The sequence below is a fragment of the Besnoitia besnoiti genome, chromosome I (assembly GCF_002563875.1).
Source record: "Besnoitia besnoiti strain Bb-Ger1 chromosome I, whole genome shotgun sequence".
NCBI classification, from domain to species: domain Eukaryota; phylum Apicomplexa; class Conoidasida; order Eucoccidiorida; family Sarcocystidae; genus Besnoitia; species Besnoitia besnoiti.
This window is the reverse complement of record NC_042356.1, coordinates 3,942,149-3,960,858: the sequence shown is the minus strand read 5'-3', so window position 1 is coordinate 3,960,858 and position 18,710 is coordinate 3,942,149. Positions and strand designations below refer to the sequence as shown.

General features: G+C 62.0%; 1 protein-coding gene across 1 annotated transcript; it reads left to right on the top strand.

The window, feature by feature from the left end:
• Positions 1 to 3,435: 3,435 nt before the first annotated feature.
• Positions 3,436 to 18,710, top strand: BESB_005780 (uncharacterized protein; the record flags this gene model as incomplete). The annotated part of the gene is made up of 8 exons (XM_029359333.1): positions 3,436 to 6,801; positions 6,864 to 8,106; positions 8,791 to 11,582; positions 12,143 to 12,305; positions 12,821 to 13,199; positions 13,496 to 15,970; positions 16,300 to 16,460; positions 17,092 to 18,710. The coding sequence occupies 8 exons, from the start codon at positions 3,436 to 3,438 to the stop codon at positions 18,708 to 18,710; spliced, it is 12,198 nt and encodes a 4,065-aa protein (XP_029222246.1).

Below are 18,710 nucleotides of genomic sequence, written 5' to 3'. Positions count from 1 at the left end.
GACTACTGCTCGATATATTCGCGGAATGATTTACCGGAGAGTGAAGGAGAACTAGATGCACCCGCCAAGAAACAGAGGACAGCGTCATTCTTTCTGAATCCGCAATATATATGGTCGGCTCGGCTGGCTACAGCAGCCCCCGTGCGTTTCCTCTCTTACTCGTCTAAAAGATCGCTTCTTCTTCAGCGACTGCCATTTGCACGATTTTTACAGGAAGAAAATTAGCTGTACACAACGTTCGCCACCGAAAGAGTTCGCAAACAGCGGAATCTGAGCTGGAATCCGTTCCGCACTTGGAGTAAATCCGCTTCCTGTCTTCAGTAAGCAGCTTCGGGCCCGGGACCTTTCACACAGCCGCCAGTTTCAAACCTCGCATCTCTCACACCCGACATCCCCCGCGTGAATCCAGAAGTCCTTCATGCTCGGAATCTCCTATGATACGGGCTCCTCCTGGCGGAATGAAAGGGACCGAGCGAATCAGCGAATAAGTCGGCACCAGAAAGAGGAGCTCAAAAGGCGTGGCCTCAGTGTGCCTGCCACTTCGAAAGTAAGCACGCACGGAGCGCTGAACCGTGCTTTTCTTGCGTCTGCTGACATGACCCTGTCACGCAAACCTCAGACAAGGCTGGCACGTCCGGAATACGCCTTGCAACCCCCCGCGGCAGGAAGTCACATTTCTCTTTCCTGATGCTGCCACTATCAGCGAGACGACTGGAGCAGAGCGCAGCGCCCCCTGGCGAGCTCAGCTGTGCTGCGTCAGCATGGGGGAACAATCTGATCACTTCAGACTACCGGAAAGCGGAAAGGCTTCACACCTACAGCCTCAGAAAGCACGCCACATCGAAGGCACCTCCCCTTTCGGAGATAAGTACAGACGCCACGGCCACAGCCCTCTGTGTAGAAACCGAAACGACAGTCGTCTCTCGGAACCTCGAACGGCCGTCTGTCTCACATGCAACCGCAAGGAACTTCCGCAGTAGATGACCAAGTCGCTGTCTGGTGTCGCTGATGGCTGGTCAGTTCCTCGGTGAGAGGTCCCCGGCCTTTGCCGAACCGGCAGGGAGACACTTCAGCGATGCCTTCGCCGCCAAGTCTCGGCACACCTGGCAGCCCGACCGAGCGACAGCCCTCAACACAGATACACGCGTTACTTTCCCTCTTGCGCCTTCGCCACATCGTGGAATCCAGATGCTGCACCGGCAGTCGTCCTGACATCGAGTTACGAACGATGCTATCTGAACCCTAGTTCCTCGCGCATCGGAGAGACTCTACACGAGCTGAGTAGGAGAAGTTGCAATGGCGACCAGGGCCGTTAAGCCATAGCTTCGGTAGACGGTCAGGTGGCGCAGACTTTGCGCAACAGTTACTCTGTGAGCTGGACGGGATTGCCGAAGTGCCCCTCCTCTCCCTCACCAGAAACTGCGCAGGGGCGCACGTGCAAAGCGAAGAGTGCCCGACCACGAGCTGCGCTTTTTCATGGGCGGTAGCAGAAAGAAATGATATGAGCGAAATTTTAAAAGCTCCCCTGCGGTGTACAGACGCCACGCCGTCGCCGTCGACTAGCTCCTGAAACACCTGTCTCCCGTGGTGTCTTATTCCCGCAAAACGCGATCTGATTCACTCGTACAGAGGCGTTTCCGGTTCTGCAGGAGGTGCTGAATCTTGGTGCAGATTTGCTAGACCGGGCGACGCCGCGTGCCATCCCGGATCCTCATTGAACGCCCTGACACCTGCTAGGTGTTCAAGCACTCATAGCACTCGCTTGTCTGTCGCAGGCTGTGTCTTATCGAAGGGGTCACGCAGGGAGATGCAGAAGACGAGGAAGCAGCGACAGATGCACCTGTCAGCGCTTGATGACGAGCTTGCATCTGCACTTTTCAAGAGTACTTCGGGGAGCTTTTCTTCGGGCATACATTGGAGGCGCGCACCCCTGCTGGCAAGTCTGAGCCAGGGGGCCGACTCATCCAGACGGACTTTACTCGTCACCCGAGAAACAAGAGAACTCTACAAAACACCTCCTCCTCGCAGCGTCTCGACGGGACCGCCGTTAGGAAGCACGGAAAGAACACACCTATTCCGAGAGCGCGCTTTGTGCGACCACGCTCTTGAGAATGCGAAGCTGTATCTCTTTAGACGTGCAGCCTCTAAAATCCTGGCCTCCACCCAGCCAGACCGTCTACTACGGTGATAATGGGTCGCTAGCTCCACACAGGTCGTACTCGTGAAGACGTATCGGACTCTGTACACGACATGGAATCCGATACAGCGCCACGCAGCGCTCGATACATATCTCGCTTCTCCACTGAAAGCCCCAGCCCGTGCACTGTCTTTAGCAAAGACTGCAATGTTGGTTTCCGCATGCAAAACCAGGGTCTACGGCTGTAGCATAGTAGCACATTTGCTAGCCTCAGTGTGCCCACCCCCGCAGATTTTTTTGCCAGTCCGCGTGTCGTGAGCCCCTCTCCCCCCCACCCCGGGGCCTCCCTCCTGCTGTCGCCGGACCTTGGCTTCTGGGTTTTTCCAATTTTCCCTGTTGTCAATCCCATTTTCTCCGCCCTGTAATGGATGGGCGAGCAGGCTGTGGCATCGTACCCACGTCTTGCCGTTTCTTTCGTCAGGGTCCCTCTGGAGGTCTCGTGGGAGCTAGGCCGCATGTGCATGCCTGCGAATCGTGTTTGCAAGTCCCGCACGGACATTCGACGGCTTGTTTGTTCTCGTCGTTACTTTTATTCGTCGTGTAAAGAGTTCTTTCGCAGACAGATGCTTCTATGCACCATCTGCGGCTTGGATTCCCAGTGATAGGACGCTTTTCTGGTTTGCAGTTGACACGTTAGATGCAAAGACCACAAGACGGCCAAGCTGACCGCGTGTGCTGCGCGGCGTGGTACACGTCGCATCTACGCCGTCCGGCCGAGTACCCGTCATCCATTTCCGCATCGCTTAATTTCGAGTCCACTTCTATTCTTGTCTGCGATATCGTCATCGATTTTTGTCTTTTCAAGGCTGCCTGCTCCTGCCACCGCTAGCATTTATGGTCGCTTCTGGGTTCTTCCCGGCTGTCCCCGTTCGGGCTGAGGGGAGAGGGAGGGGTGAGACCTGCGGCCGCGGGCAGCATCGAGTCTGCTTTTTGCTGAGTCTGCCCACGTCTCAGTAGCGCAGGAGGAAACAAGGACAGAGGGAGAAGTAAGAAGAATAGCTGCAGCGCATTTTCTGCGTTCCGAGATCCGTGCGCCCGTTCAAACGGGAGAAGACAGGGGCGCGCGACGCATCGGTCCGCTGGAGTGTCTCGTGGCGTGTCAGATTCGCGTCACCTGCCTTCTCGTCACTTTTTCCGCCTCTTTTCAACTTCTGTCGCCGACTCCTCTCGGACCTTCACGACTGCCTTTTTTCTCTTGGCTTGTTGCCGTTGAACTCCGTCCGCTCTCTCCCGCCGAAATGGATGAAAAACGAAAAAAGAAAAGGAGGCGGAGGGCCCACACGCTCCTCTCGTCTCCTCCACCGCAGTCACTTCCCTCTGTTTCCTCTTCGCCTCCAGGTCTTTCTGTCTCTCTCCCCGCGGCGCCTTCGGCGGCGGAGCCGGGCAGCCCAGCGCCTCGTCTAGAGCCGCTAAATCTGCTCGCTGAGGCAGGCAGTGCCCCGCCCCCCTCTCCTGGCGAGGCGTGCGCGACTTTGCAGAAGAAGAAGAAACGGCGCAAGAAGAATTCCCATTCCCCTCTCGCTGCCCCTCGAGCAAGCGAAGGCTTGCCACTTTCCTCTCCGTCCTCTTCCCCGGCTTCTCTCCAGGGGCCCCTCGAAAGTTCAGCTCTCGTCACCAGTCCAGACATCGCGCGCTTCCTTGAAGCCCGCGGACTCCCTTCCATTCGCCTGCCGCCGTCTGTCGCTTCCAGCCCTCCGTCCTATGATTTGTTGTCCTCTGGCAGTTCTCCCCTGCCGGCTGCGGCCTCGGCTTGCTCGTCTCTATCTCCTGACGCCTCAGAGGTGCGTGCGGCCTCTCTGGTGAAGAAGAAGGACCGCGAGAAAGAGAAGGCGAAGAACAAAGTGAAGGCCAGCGGCTCTCCGCTGCGTGTGTTCTCGGTGCTTTCGATGGCAAAGGCCCTCGCAGGGTCCCTCGGCAAAGCGAAGAACCGACAGGAACGGGAAGCCGCTGCGTCGAAAGACAAAGCGCCCTCGCCAGCCCTTCAGACTTCCACGGGGCTACCGTCTCCTCCTCTCCGCAATCGCGTGACGAGCCCAAAATGTCCTTCTTTCGCGTCCTCCTCCCCGCGTCTGTCTGCCAAGCCGGTCGTCATCTCCGCGTCAGACGCCTCTGCCGCGTCGCCTCGCACGTCTCCCTTGTCGCGGCCGGGAGAGCTGCGGCCGCCTCTCAGGCCCGACGAGGGAGAGGAAGCAGCCGAGGAGGTTCGTAGTCAGGCTGCGCAATCCTCGGCAGCCGCTCAGTCCAAGGACGAGCGCATGCGAGACGGAGGAGCGACAGACGCGAGAGGCCCAGACGGCGGACTCAAACGGAAGAAGAAGAAGAAGAAAAAGAAAAGGCGAGACGTATGCGACGAACAGAGAGGGGAGGCGGCGCTAAGGCACGCAGAGAGCGACTGCGCGGCTGACGGCCTCGTCTCTGGAGTCGCGAGCGAGAAGCGGCTCGAGAGACGAGAGCCGCTGTCTCCGCCACAGCGAGAACGTGGCGGGCCGCAGGAGGCGGGCGACGCCTCCCCAACAGAATTGGAGACGGAGGCGAGACAGGCAGAGCTCTGTGCGACCTCGAGGACAGCGAGGGACAAAAATGAGGGGGAAGCGGAACGCGACGCAGGCAGGGGAGAGATGAGAGGGAAAGTGCGAGGAAAGGCGACGGAGGGAGAGGTGAAGGCGAAGAAACCAAGCGGCGATGCATCAAGACGGAAAGAAGAGACAGAGGCAGAGGGCGCAGGAGAGCGAGAGGCACTGCGCGGGGGATCGCTTCACTCAGAGCCTGACAGGCCTCAACGAGAAGGTGCGCAGCTGAGGGAGACTGGGCTGAATTGGTATTCGAGCTCTTCAGACGAAGAGGACGAGCGGCATGCGCGACTCGAGCCTCACCGCGCATCGAAGATCGACGGCGACGCCTCCAAGATCGACGGCAAGGCTCCTTCGTTTGCTGAGCCAGGGCGACCTGGCCCTGATCACTCTAGCTCTTCAAAAGGCTGCGTCGGAACTACGGTCGAGAAGCAGCGGCCGAGGGAGGAGCGCCGACGTGAAGTGGGAGACTCGAAGAGAAAAGATGAGCAAGCGGAGAGTGCAGGGAGGGGGGGAGGGCCCGAGAGGAAGGGCGTCTGTGGCGCCTTACTCTCCTCGCGGGCGCCGGAGTGCGGGCGCCGTGCCGCGGGCGACGCGGACGCGAGGAATCTGTTTGGGTCGGGAGATGAGGCCGAGGACGAAGAGGATCCGGAGGTAGAAGACGAGGAATTTGAAGGTGAAGACGCTTCGGAAGACGAACTCGATGAGGGGGACGAAGAAGAGGAGGCGCTGGAAGACGACGCGGGCTACCTCAGCGAAGAAGAGGAGCTAAGCGAACCGGAGTCGCCTGACGACGCGGCCGGCTTTATCGAGTCCGAAGCAGAAGAAGGCGAAGACGACGAGGATCGGGAGACGACAGAAGAAGAAGACTTTGATGAGGAAGAGAGCTGGGAGGAAGACTGGCAAGAGGACGAAGAGGGAGAGAGCGGAGGGGCCGATGAAGAGGATGGGGCGAGCGAAGCTGAAGCTGACGACATACAGGAAGACGACGATGAAGCGGACTACGAGCTATACGATGATGAAGAGATGGAAGACGACAGATTCCTCCCTTCCGCTCCTTCTTCATTCTCATCTTCGCCGTCGTCGTCTGCTCGCTCGTCTCCGGGGCATTCGCCCCGACCGCATTCGCTCTCGCCTCCGCGCGCCGCGTCCGCTTCACCTCGTGCTGTCCCCACTTCTCTGCCTCTCTCTTTCTCCTCGCAGTCTTCGCCGCCGTCTCGTCGTGCCTCTCAGTCCCACACTGTGTCTGCCTCTTTTTCGGTGACCCCCCCGTCTTCGCCGCGGCCTTCCCGACGACCGCGAGGCACGCGCACCGCGAAGGAGGAAAAAGATGGAAAGGCTGAAGTCTCGCTTTTGCCGCGGCGAAGCTCGCGGCTGGCGGGCGTGGCTGCGTCACCGCTCTCCCCCTCTACGCCGCGGAGCAACGTGCGCTTCGCTTCCGTCGATCCGTCTTCTTGCACGTCTGTGTCTCCCTTCCCGTCGGCTGCGTCGCAGCTGGCCAAGAGCGGCGCCCAACGCGGTCGCGGAAGGGGCACGGTCTCGGTGCGACAGGCCGCGGCTGAGGCGACCAGCGGCGGCCGTGGGGGCCGGCGGAAGGGCAGCGACTCACGCACAGACACGGAGGAAGAAAAGAAAAAGCGGCCGCGGGCACTGTCGGGCGGCGTGAAAGACGACGCAGGTTCGCAGCGTTGCTCGCCGCGGCGAAAGGGCCGTGCGGTCAGATTGAAGGTTGGCGAGTCTTCTCCATTCGCGGCTGCCCTCTCCCCGTCCCCTTCGTCTCGCGGGGCGAGCAGTCGCGCAGCGTCAGGCACAAAGAAGGAGGCAGAGGAGACCGGCAGGAAACGAAGGAGAACTGTCGGCGACCAGAACGACGCGCGGAGTGCCGACGGTCCGGCGGGCTGTCAGCTGACCAGATCTCGAAAAGGCGGGCAGCGGGAGGACTCCCAGGAGGCCGGCGCCCGCGCGAGGGACGGACACCAAGAGCGATCTGCCGGTCGAACGCGAACGAGGAGGAAAGGAGAGGACGCCGACGGCGTCGCCGCGTTGTCGACTCTCTCGTCTCCTCTTCCCTCTGTCTCTTCGTCTGGCGTTCACAGGGCGGCGAAGGAAGCGCAGGACGCGGACGCCGACAGCCTCAGGAGGCGAAGGGGGACAGCAGAGGCCACGGACCCCGCCGCGGGGGGGCCTCGAGTCTCCGCCGCTCGCCGACCGCAGCGGGTCGCCTCTCTTCCGCCTCTCTCCCAGACGACGCACGTCCCGCCCCTGTCTCCGCTGTGTCTGCCTCGTCTCTGTCTTTCACCGCTTCACAAGCTGGGCACGACGTCGAGCGCGCGCGCGACGGGAGCGAGGGGGAGGGGGGCAAGGTTTTTAGGCGTCGTCGCCTCGCACGCCTCCTTTCGCCTTCAGACAGTGAGGACGATGAGCGAGAGCGAGCGTCTGGGGCTTCGGCTCAACACGGACAGAGCCTCCAGCGTCAGCCTCCCTCTAGTAGCGCGCCTCCTTTCCCCTCGGAGTCTCCCTCTACTCGTCCTTTACCGGCAGCGACGCCGGCGTCTCCTCGCTGCACGCCCTCAGCGCCTTCTCACTCATCCCCCTCATCCCCGCCTGTGGGACATCCTCTGTTCGCGAGCGGGCCTCAGCTCGAGCGAGACGATGACGTTCATGCAGCGTGGAAAGTCGTGGCCTCGCGAATCGACCAGCAGGTGGCCGCGCTGCGGCGGCTGGCGCTCAGCGTGGAGAGGGACGCGGCGCACTCGAAGAAGGCGGGCGCTGCCGCCAGCGCCAGGCAGACGCCCCCGGTGGCGAAAGCGGGACATACCGCGAGCTCCGTCGCACCCGCCGGCGCGCCCTCCCCGCAGCCACAGCAGCGGCCGCCCCAGCCCCCGCTCGCAGGCGAAAGCCGCGAGGGAGCGGCGCCGCGGGAAGGCCCGGGCGGAGACTGGCGCGACGAGCGCAAGTCCGCAGCGCCGAGGCACGAAAGCGACCGCGGCGCGCAGCGCCCTGAGGGGGTGAACGGCGCCAAATTCATTTTGGGGGGCTTCAGGCCCTCTAAGCCCCGCAGGAGGCGCGAGGCGGCCTCGCTCCCTTCGACGGAAGAGGCCTGCTCTGCGCCGGCGTCTGCGGCGCCGCCCCCTCACGGGGACGGGGTCGGATCCGCGGCGGCTCCACAGGCGCAGCCCGATGACGGACTCGCAGCACGCCAAGAAGAGGGGGGGGGCGACAGGGTGCCGTTGACTCGAGAGGGCAGCCTCGCGTCGCCTGAGAGAGGCGCAGGCCATGAAGAAGAGGATGAGCTCTTGCCCGACGAAATTGACTGCAACGTCACTCTGGAGGATGTCGGTAAGTGCGCCACTTCTGCGTCGGCCGCATGCAGCCACGGGGATCGCGGTGGCGGACTAGTCTCCTTTCTCCAATACCATATTTAGTACCTTGGTTACTCGGTGGATACTATGTATCTGATGTAACATTAAAACGATTCTGTAGTGTGGCAGGATCGAGGGGTGTGCAAGGCAAACAGTCGTCGCCGACGCATGGACGGCCTCTGGTGGTGTATTGGCGTTTGGACAGCAGTCCTGGGGGTCGCCTTGCTGGCGCGGCCTCCCTCGGATTCTGAGGGTCGAGGAATCCTGGTGGCAGTCTCTGTCTACTCGTCTCCTCCGCATGCGGACAACTCCTCCCGCTCGGTGGAAGTCTCTCATGGCTAGGAGAGGGCGCAGGATTGCCTTCACGTATCTGTGGCCCTGCGTGTCTGCCTGCGTGTGCGTTGGCCTTCGAGCCTTGGCGGTCGGCGCAGGTCGGTTGCCCTGCGTCAGGTCTCGTCTGCGCGCTCGAGGCCTACTGACCTCGGAAGGGCGCGGCTGTCGAGCTTTGTGAACGAGGGTGGCGCGATACACTGGAAGGTGCGACGGGCATCATGTACATACACTTTAGGGATAAATATGTGCTTCCGCAGGTAGATGCGCGGTGCGCCATAGGAAGAAGTCCCATATTTACGCTTTTTTCTGTGTGTGTCTGTGGTTCCAGGAGGATTGAGCGAGGCGATTTCGGTGTTGGAAGAGGCGGCGGCGGGCCTGCTGAATCCGCAATTGTTTTCTTCGTTGTCTTCGACGTGTTCGCCGCTGCTGCGCCCGCCGCGAGGAGTTTTGCTCTACGGGCCTCCAGGCACGGGAAAGACGCTGTTGGTGCGGGCGTTCGTGGGGAGTCTGCGGCGCGCGGGTCACCGCGTGTCGCTCTTTGTCCGCCGCGGCGGCGAGCTGCTGTCCAAGTGGGTAGGCGAGGCTGAGAAGAGCTTGGTGCAGCTGTTTGCGGCCGCGGAGAAGCACGCGCCCTCAGTAATTTTCTTCGATGAACTCGACGGCATGGCGCCCTGCCGCGAGAAGAATGCTTTCTCCAAGTCTGGCGGCGACGGCGCGGCGGGGGACTCGCAGCCGAGCTCGGGCGTCGGCGAACAGGCGGCTCTTGTGGCCACGCTCCTCGCCCTCATGGACGGGTTGAAGCCCATGCAGAACGTGCTTATATTCGGAGCCACCAACTGTCCCCACTTGATCGACGGCGCCCTCCGCCGCCCTGGGCGTTTCGACCGCGAGTGCTGCTTCGCGCCGTTCAACGACGTGCAGAGTTGCCTCGGCATCCTCAAGAAACTCCTGCGTGAGCAGCTCGGGCAGAAGAAGCTCGTCGAGGACGCCGAGGCGGAGAAGCGGCGAAGAAATCAGAAAAAGGAGCGCGAGCGGGCGCAGCGCGACCCCGCCACGCAGCGCCACGGCGGCGGCGTTTGGGGGCTCGCGAGAGAAGGCAAGCGAGCGGGAGGAGATTTGGAGACCATACACGAGAAGAGAAACGCGGCTGACGCGCCGGGCTGCGGTGACCTCGCAGGAACGGCCGACTCGAGGCAGGACGAGTCGGGCGCGGAGGAGGACGACGAGGCCGAGGGGGGGCCAGCAGGCGGCGCGCCAGGAGACGGAAAAAACGCGAAGCAGGAGGAGAAAATGAGGATAGAGGAGGATCTGCTGAACATCGCTCAAGAAATGCGAGGCATGACTGGCGCGGAGGTGCAGAGGGTCGTCATGGAAGCTGCGATGGCAGCCACACGCAGAGAGAAACCCGAGTTGTTCGACGTCTCGCTGCTTAGCCAGGCTCAGACCGCCACGCGCAACGAGAGTGCGGAGCAAGAGCTGGACTTGGAGGACCCGTCTTCCTTCTCGTTTTTCGTGTCATCCTCGTCTTCCGACCGCGACTCTTCGGGCGGGGTGTGCGACTTCGCCTCGTCTCCGTCGGCGTCCCCTCTCTTCGCTTCTCGGTTTCTCACGGCTCTCGGCGCGCAGCGAAGACGCGCGACCGCAGCGCCGTGTCTGGTGTCGCTCGACGACCTGGAGGAGGCTGTGAGGCTCGTGAAGCGCACCACAGATCGTCGGGGGGGCGTCTGGTCTGCGACGGCGTCCTCTTCGCGGGGCGGTGGAGATGGGGTTGGCGGGCGAGAGTGCGCCCGCAAGGTGCAAGGCGACGAGAGCGGAGGCAGCGTGACGCGGCGCGTGATGGCCCTTTTAGACGCCAGGCGCGGCGAGGCGCTGCTTGGAAGGCCCGACCGCTGCCTCCAAGTGAACAGTCCCTCGCGTGGCGCCTCCTCGCTCTCTGCGATTTCGTCGCTTCCCTGCTGCATCGCTGACCTCAACGCAGAAGGCCACGGGTCAGGCTTGGCCGCATGGCGAGACAGGGACGCGGAAGAAGCGTCTTCCCTTTATGCAGGCTTCGCCGCGAGTGCGTCCGCAGGCGGCGGACCTGCGTCTCTCCGAGGGTCTTTGTCGGCGTCGTCGTCTGCATGCTGCTGCCTGTGGGCGGCGGCAGTTGAAGTATCTCCGCTCTTCCGGCGGCCCGTGGCCTCGGTTCTTCACACGCTGTTTGCGCGGCACGACGACCTCCTCTTTGACGCCTGGCAGCTGATTTTGACGCGCGCGAATCTCCTCGCGCCGGACAGTCAGCGGCCCGCCTCCTCGCCCTCGCTGACCTCGCCGGCCTCTCGCTGGACGTCGCCCTCGGCCTGTTCGCTTGCCTCAGCGCCCCTCGCGTGCGCAGAGAGTGGTGCGCGGCAGCTAGGGACGGGCGAGGTCCAGGGGACGGACAGTCTCTGCCTGAGCAAGCAAGGCAGCATAGCCCCCGGTAGGGCCTTCGCAGGACAGGCGCCGCAGGGGCTCGGTGCGGCGGCCTTTCCGCTGGCGCTCCACGGGGAGCTCGGCGAGTCGCGACAGCGAGGTGCGAAACGCGGGCGCGAGAGCAAAGACCTCGGCAAAGGTGCAGATCTGGGAGACGACGGGGGGCAGACACGCGACAAGCGACGCTCTTCTGACGGCGCCCCAGGCGGGCCTCTCTGGGGGGGTGGCGCAGGGGACGGGGCGGAGACTGGCCACGAAAATGACTGGCTCAGGCGAAGCGAAGCGGCTCCTGCGGCATTCGAGGGCCGCCTTTCGCGGCTTCCTTCGTCGCAGGCTCCGTTGCATCCGTATGGAGCTACGTCTCCTTTCCATAATCACCCATCCGAGGCCCGGAGACCCAATGTCCCGCTGCTCGACGGGGCGCTGGCCCACGCATACCGGCGAGGAGTCGGCGGCGGCGCGTTGAGCTCCAAGTGGCTTCTCCTCAGGGCCGGGGGGCGCTTCTCCAAAGGGGCGAGGGCAGGCGCCCGAGCTGCGGCCGCAAGCGCACGCGGCGACAAAGCAACTTCGCAGAATCGAACAAAGCCAGAGAACGAAGAAATCGACGATGGGTTTTCGCTCAGCGTTCTGCGGGGCTGCTTGCTTCCCGCGCTTCTTAGCGCTCTCCAAGTAAGTGCTCTGTGCCCAGCCTCCCCACCAACATGGTGAGGGCGGTTGACGTCACAGCGCCGCAGTCGCGGCGAGCCGGCCGGGGATGTGCCGTACTTTTGTACTTTTATATATTCGTGTATATTCAGATATGTTCATTTGTGCGCATATGTATGGTTCTGTGTGAATTCTGTGCGACTGGGTGCGCTGGCAGTCTTTTCCGTGAACACGGAGTCTGTGTGTATGTAGGGCATGCGTTGTCCGCCTGTGTCGTGCGCGTGTTTCTCTCTCCTATCCATGCCTGTGGACTGACCGTGTCGATCGATGCGTCTCTTTCATTTGCCTCTTTCGCCGCCTATCCCTGGGCACACGTTAGCGGCGGCGAGCAGAGAGTGGTTCACCACGTCGGCTCAAAAGGCGGGGCTTCAGCGCTGCTGCGCCGTGGCCCCACTGAGGCGGCGATTGGGTGTTTGTCGGGCTGCCTACCGCTTCCATCTTTCGTCGGCGCACGCGGACGTGTCGTAGTCTCCCCCGTCCACTGTCTGGGCGTTCTTTCTCGAGGCATTCACTTTTCCGCTCAGGTCGGCGCACGCGTGGAGGTCTCCCCCGCGACGCTCTTCGTGGGTCCCCAGTCGACGGGACCGGGCGGGACGCCTATCGGAGACGTGCTCCACCGTCTGCTTCACGTGGCTGCTGGCACGGGGGACGGTCGAAACGGCGCTGTAATTCTCCATCAAACTGCCGGTAAGCGCCTCGTCGCCTCGCCGCAGCACGAGCCCCTTGGGTTTTTCGAGGCTACGCGCTGCACACGCATGGACGAAGGAGCGCAGAGAGGCCTATCTGCGTGGCAGCCGTGTGAACGGTTTTTGCATGTCGACTGCTGCTGCGATCCTCAGCGCCAGGCCGCTCGCCATCCGCACTACTCGCAAGTTCGCATGGATATATACGTGTTTTAGCGGTTCACTCAGCACCTCCTGCCGTTTAGAGTTTTCAGCACGACGGCTCTTCGGAGAGGGACGATGTTTTTTGATTGTTTACGGGTGTATTTGCTGAACTACCTTGCATTTTCCTCCTCGTTTCTTGCTCTCCTTAGTTCTGCGCTCCACATGTGGCTCACGGCTTCACTTGCGTCACAACCTGTTGCTGATTTCTTGCTCGGGTTCCTCCGTGTTGTCTTGACTCCTTCACGCGACGCTTCACGTGCAGAGGCACTGTGGCGTGGGCATGCGGACGTTTTCTCTCGCTCTTTTCTCTCGTAGAACTCTGGGCCTGCCTCAGCTCGCTGGAGCGCCTCGCCTTCCTGGACTGCCTCCACCAGAGCGCCTCGGGCAGCCTCCGGTCTTCGTCTGGCGGAGGAGGTTCGGCGTGCTTCTTCGTCGTCTTGCTTGAAAAGAACGAGAAGCTGCCGGCGGACTTGAGCCGCTTCATCGGGACCAGCTCGTCGTCGTTTACCTCGTCTTTCTCTTCGTCGGGTTTCTCCTCTTCCTTCTCCGTGTCGCCTCTCTCGCCGCTGCCTTCCGGCTCGCTCTTGGAGGGTCGCAGCGGACAGAGAGGGAGGAAGCGGCTCGATGGAGCATGCAGCGCGCGCGACGGCGACCGCGTGGAGGTCTTCGTGCAGAACCCGACTATCTACGAAGGGTAAGCGAACCAGAAGAAGCTCCCATCGCATTCCTATGCATTTTCATCTCATCCCTTTTCGCTCCGGCTTCCCTTCACAGCTCGTTTCCTCTCTCCTGTCGGACACGGTACGCTCAGTGTCTCCCTTGAAGCGGCTGCGTCTGCGCTTGTCTCCCGAGCTTCCTCAAGTGTCTCGATCTGCCTGGTCTTTCAGTTCTTGTTAGTGGAAGCAGTTGCCTGGGTATTCAGTTCAGCGCTCTGCCGTGGGCATTAAAACTAGCATGCATTCGTCTTTTTGGGTTTTTCTTCCTCCTCAGGGCCGCCCTGTTGACCTGCCACTTCCTAGAAGCGCTCGAGAAGCGCATCCGCTTGTGGCTCGAGAGTCGCGACGAGGACGACCGGCGTCTCCTGCGCTCAAAGGCGCGCTTGCTGCTCGCGACAGGAAGAGAGTCCTCTTCATCACCCTCCGCCCTCCCGTCCGGTGGGGCTTCTGCGGACGCAGGAGCTGTGGCGCGCTCGCCGCTCCTTCTCGACACGCGGAAGGCCTTGCGCAGCCGATGCCCGCGCACAGAAAAGCCCGACGCTGCCTCGTCTTCGGCTGCGCTCTCGCTGTCCGCCGAAGCCCCCCTGTCGCTGGCCTCGTTCCTAGGCGAGGCTCAAGCGGGCCCCTGCGGTCGACCGCGCCCCGGAGTCGCCTTGTGCCTCTCATGCTGCCTCGCCCAGGGGCAGGCGAGCACCGAGCTGAAGAAGTGGACGCAGGTCACGCGTCTGCTCAACATGCAGCAGCGGTCGGCGCAGCGCAAGCCCACGAGGGTCCTTAGGCCGCGCGAGCCTTCGGCGGCTGAGACCCAGCGCGCGGGTGGCGTCGAGACCTCTCAGGAACTGGAGAAGTGGGAAGAGAAGACCGCCAAGGCGAAGCTGCAGCGGTCGCTGCATCTCGTTCTAACGCATGCGCTGGACGCGATGAGCAAGGAGAAGGCGCGCGAGCAAGCGCGAGCGGCGGAGAGGAGAAGGAAGGCAGCGAAAAAACTGAGCGACCAGGGAGTCGAGAATGAGGCGCGGCGAAACGCGGAGGCGGAGACGATCGACGATGAGTCTGAGTCAAAGAAGGTCAGCGAAGAGGTGGAAAGCAAGAGAAAAGGGGGAGAGATGCCATTAGTGCCGGCAGACCGGCGCGGAGACACGGGAGAAGAGGGTCTGCGAGCCTCCGAGAGTGAACCAGCCCAGGCCACAGTGGACGGCGACGGCAGCGAGCGCGACAGTGGGGCAGGATCTCAGGAAGATACAGAAGGTGACGCAGGTGAAAAACGCGAAGTGGAAGAAGGGGATGATGGTGAGGACGAAGAGGAAGAAGAGGAGCTTTTGGCGTTTCACGGAGCTGAAGAAAACGACGCTGGTAACAGCGAAGATCGCTTGCAGGAACAGCCTGCGACCCTCAGGCGGGTCGATGGAGAACAGGAGGGCGAAACGGGGCACCGCGTGCCAGACCGACCTGCAGAGCAGGTCCCTCTTTCCCCTTCACGTTCGACGGCGATGTCCGAGGCAGACTTCGAGGGGAACAAAGAGGAAGAAACCGCAAGCGAGGAGGAAGGCGCCTCGCAAGCGGAGCCGCAGCAGGAACACGTCCTCACCCCCACAGAGTGCGCTGGAGAGAGTCAGTGCGACAGCACAGAGCGGACCCGCAGTGCAGGCAGGGTGGGCGATGCCGCCCAGGAGCGTCTGCGAGCGTGTGAGGTGACGCTGGGCGTCTGCGAGCGAGACGACGGCAAGGGCGAAGGAAAAGAAACAGTCGAAAACACAGAGGAACACAGGGAAGACGAGGCGTGTGAGACCCCCCTGCAGGAAGCCGCGACAGCCGACGTCGATGGAGGTGATGTGTGGATGCTGTGTGGCCTCGAGCTGCTCCTGGGAGAGCTGCAGCGGCGGAACTCTGCCGGGGCATATGGCTCTCTAGAGGCCTTTGAGGCGGATCTCCTTCTCCTCCTCCTCATTCTCCGGCGTGTCCTGCCGCAGTTCCTGAGCGACCTTCAACCTCCCTCGAGCGAACGGACGAGGATCGTGCACAAGACACAGAAGGGAGAGCTTCGCGGAGTGAAGGCACAGACACAGAGAGAGAGGGGCGAGACAGTCAGCCAGGCTGAAAGTGCGCCGCAGGATTTTGAGGGGTCGATACGAAGCTCGAGAGGGGATGTGGGCGCAGACGAGCAGCTAGCCGAGGCTCGAGACCGCGCGAGAACGGCAACCGGCCCTCTCGCTGACTCGCGCCCTTCATCTGCAGGCCATGAGGACGAGATGTCAGACAGCGTCACGTCGCAGAGAGGCGAGGGAGTTTCAGAAGACGGGGCGGAGCCGCCGCGACGCGCGAGAGACACCCGTGTGGCTAGCCGGTTCGTCTCACCCGCTGCGTCTCCTCGCGTCCTCTCTCCCAGTGCCTCGCAAGCTCCCGACCGCGACGCGGGCCTAGACGCGGCGGAAGGAAAAGCTGGCGAGGATGAGAGCGCGCGAGGGCGCGAGAGGGACCAAAACTCGGCGGACATCGAAGAGGAAGTAGGCGAGGTATTCCAGGTCCTGTCGAGTGACGTCTGGCAGTTCCTCCTCACGCGTTTTGGACCGGCCTGGGGCGAGCTGGAGAGGGAGAGAGACCTCTTTGCGCTCGTCGCGCTGCGCCAGTCGTGTCGGGAAAGACTCGAGACCCTCGGCGAGGACGAGTTCAGGCGAAGGAGAGCACGGCACGGAAAGGGCGACGAAGAAGCAGCCGCGCGAGAAGACGCCCTCCCGGTTCGAGGTAGAAGGTACGCGGAACGCGGTGAGAAAGGGGGGGGGGGGCAGGGGCCGGAGAGCGCCAAGGGTAAAGGGGATCAGAGAGTGCATGCGCCAAAAGTAGAGGCGAGCGACTGGCTAGATGTGGATGGCAGAGGAGCGCGTGGTGTTTTCGCTTTGCTCAATTCCTGCGTCGCTTTGATCTCACGGGTATTTTACGTCTCCGTGAACCGTGGGCGGCCGCTTGCGAGTTGTTTCGTTGTCCGCTCTCTTTTTGTCTCGAGTTCCGTCGCTATTTGAGCTTCGTGTCTGTAATTCCTGCCTCTATTCCCCTTCGTATTCTGTTTCCCGCGATCTTCAGGTTGGAGTTGCCGTTGCGCCGACTCGTCCCGCTCGTCCAGCGTGCGATGGTGGCGTTCCTCCACAAGCGGCAGTCACTCATCGCACCGGGCGATGACGCGGCAACGCGCAGGTGTCGGCAAGACTTATCCTTTCACCCGGCGGAGTCCGATGCCTGGCAGAGTACGTAATTTCTTCGGTCTGTCTTACACACTTATAGAGAAGAAGCGCTTGGGAGGCTTCTTTTTTCGGGCGCTCGCGGAGTTGCGCGCCCTGTGGAGCGCTGCAGCCTACGAACTCCCAGCCAGACTATCTTAGAGGTCCATGTACAGTGTATAGAAGTAGAGATCAGTCCCCAGGATATGTCTCCTCACATATATCTGCGTCGCAGCCAACCATGACTGGCGGGTTCAGCGAAACGGAGACGCAGCTGAGGGTCACAAATAGCTTTCGCGCCTGTGCCTGGGACGATTCTGTGTCGGCTTGCGATGCGTTCGGAGAACGATGCGCGTATGCAAGCGTATTGATATTTGATCTTCTGTCAAGGAGAGGGATGTGTGTAGCCGGGGAGTCGCCAATGTGCCCGTGTATATTTGCATCTATTTGTAAGAACATACACGCAGGTAGCGCAAGGCTCCCTCACATGACGATTTCCGCGCTGCGTTTTGTATAAGGCATACGTGCACTCGCCGTTCTCGGCGGTGATACATGTTGGCTGTCCAACTGTCTTTTCTTGCATCCCTTTTCCTCCTCGGATACATCAAGCGCTCGTGCTGTGTGGTGTCGAATCGACCTGCCATTCCCTCCTTTTCAGGCACGCTGAGGAGAAGGCCGCATGCCAGTGTCTCGTGTCCGTCGTCTTCGCCGTCTGCGTCTCCGCCGTCTTCCTCTCTGCCGTCTTCCTCTCCGCCGGCGTCTTGGGAGAAAGAGAAGTCTCTGTCGCAGTGCTCGACGTCCTCTCGTCGCGGATCTGTCAGCTCCACGACGCGGGAGCCCTCCACGGATTTCGCGCCGTCGTCGCCGACGGCCCGTTCTCCCTCGTTCTCCACGTCCTTTTCTGCTTCTTTCTGCTGTCCGCAGTCGCCGCCGCCGGGATCGGACTCTGCCTCGCTGTCGCTGCCTCTCGTGGAAGAAGTGCTGGCGGTGCGCGGGGCGCTACTGCGACATCTCCTCTCTGCGCCGAGTCTCGGGATGTTTTTGGAGTTCTTCGAGGCGTGTTTCCAGCGCTACGCCTCTCTCTCCTGCGCCTACCAGACGTTCTTCTTCTCCGTCGTGCCCAGCATTTGCCCGCGGCTAGAGGCGTTTCTCCTCCTCTCGCGGGCCGCTCGACGCGCCACGAACGAAACTATGAGGCGCCTCGGATCCACCTCTCCTGATGTCGCCTCGGCGCCGGAGAACGGAAGTTCGGCTTCCACGTCCCTGCCGTTGTTCCCTGAGCGCCCTGAGACTTCGGCCTCAACGGTGACTCTCTCTTCGTCTGGTGACCCTGTGCAGGCGCCGCCGTCGTGCAGAACGTTTGCTTGCCCTCGTCCGCCGGCTTCCCCTCCATCACGCGTATCGGCTCGCTTTGAGGCGGCGCTGACGTCGGGTTTCGCGGGCGCGCAGTTGTCGCCCGTTCCGCTCGACTTCGGAGACGAAGAGGAGGCAGCAGCTGACCTCGCGCCGCTCACGCGCCAGGGACTGCCCCTTTCCTTCGTTGTTGCCTCGTTCTTGTCAGCCCCGGCCTCGCTTCTTCCTCTTCCCCGGGCGCGGCGGGAGATGGAGTACGCCGCATGTCTCCTGCGTGGGGGTCGCGACAACGCGGGGCGAGACTGCGCGCTGTCGGAGGTCAAGGATATCGCCGAAAAGATGCGCAGGGACAAGCAGAGTCAAAATGTGTCAGCACCCCTGCAGCCTGGCGCGATGCTGGTCACGCTTCCTCAATGGCTGAGCTGCCCGCGTTGTGGGGATCTCTCGAGCTACCCTCGCACGTGCGACAGCAGAAGAAAATCCCAGACGCTGCGGCAGCTCAGCGAGGGGGATCCCCCCTCCTCTACTGGGAGTCAATTACACCTTCCTGCCCATGTGCAGGCTTGGGATATGTCCGCCCCGCTTTCCGCGCCTTGTGCGTCTTTAGAAACCCTCGCAAGATTAGCGGTGCTGAATGGAGGTGGCGAAGCCGCAATGAGCAGGAAGGGAGGCCGCCTCGAACTTCTCTCCTCTTGGCTCCAAGAGGAAGAGCGATGCCTCTCAGGCGTCGCAGACACAGCGCGTGCGGAAGACGGGGGAGGCGAGAGTGGAGTCGTTCACGAAACAGCGGGAGAGCCCGAGGGATGCCGACATGCTGGCGCAGATCGTGGAGAGAGAAGAGAGGACGAGGTCTTCCAAGCAGGCCCCTTGAGTCTCCTCCTTCATGTTGTGAACGTTATGGCTCAAGACTTGTTGACCGCGTAG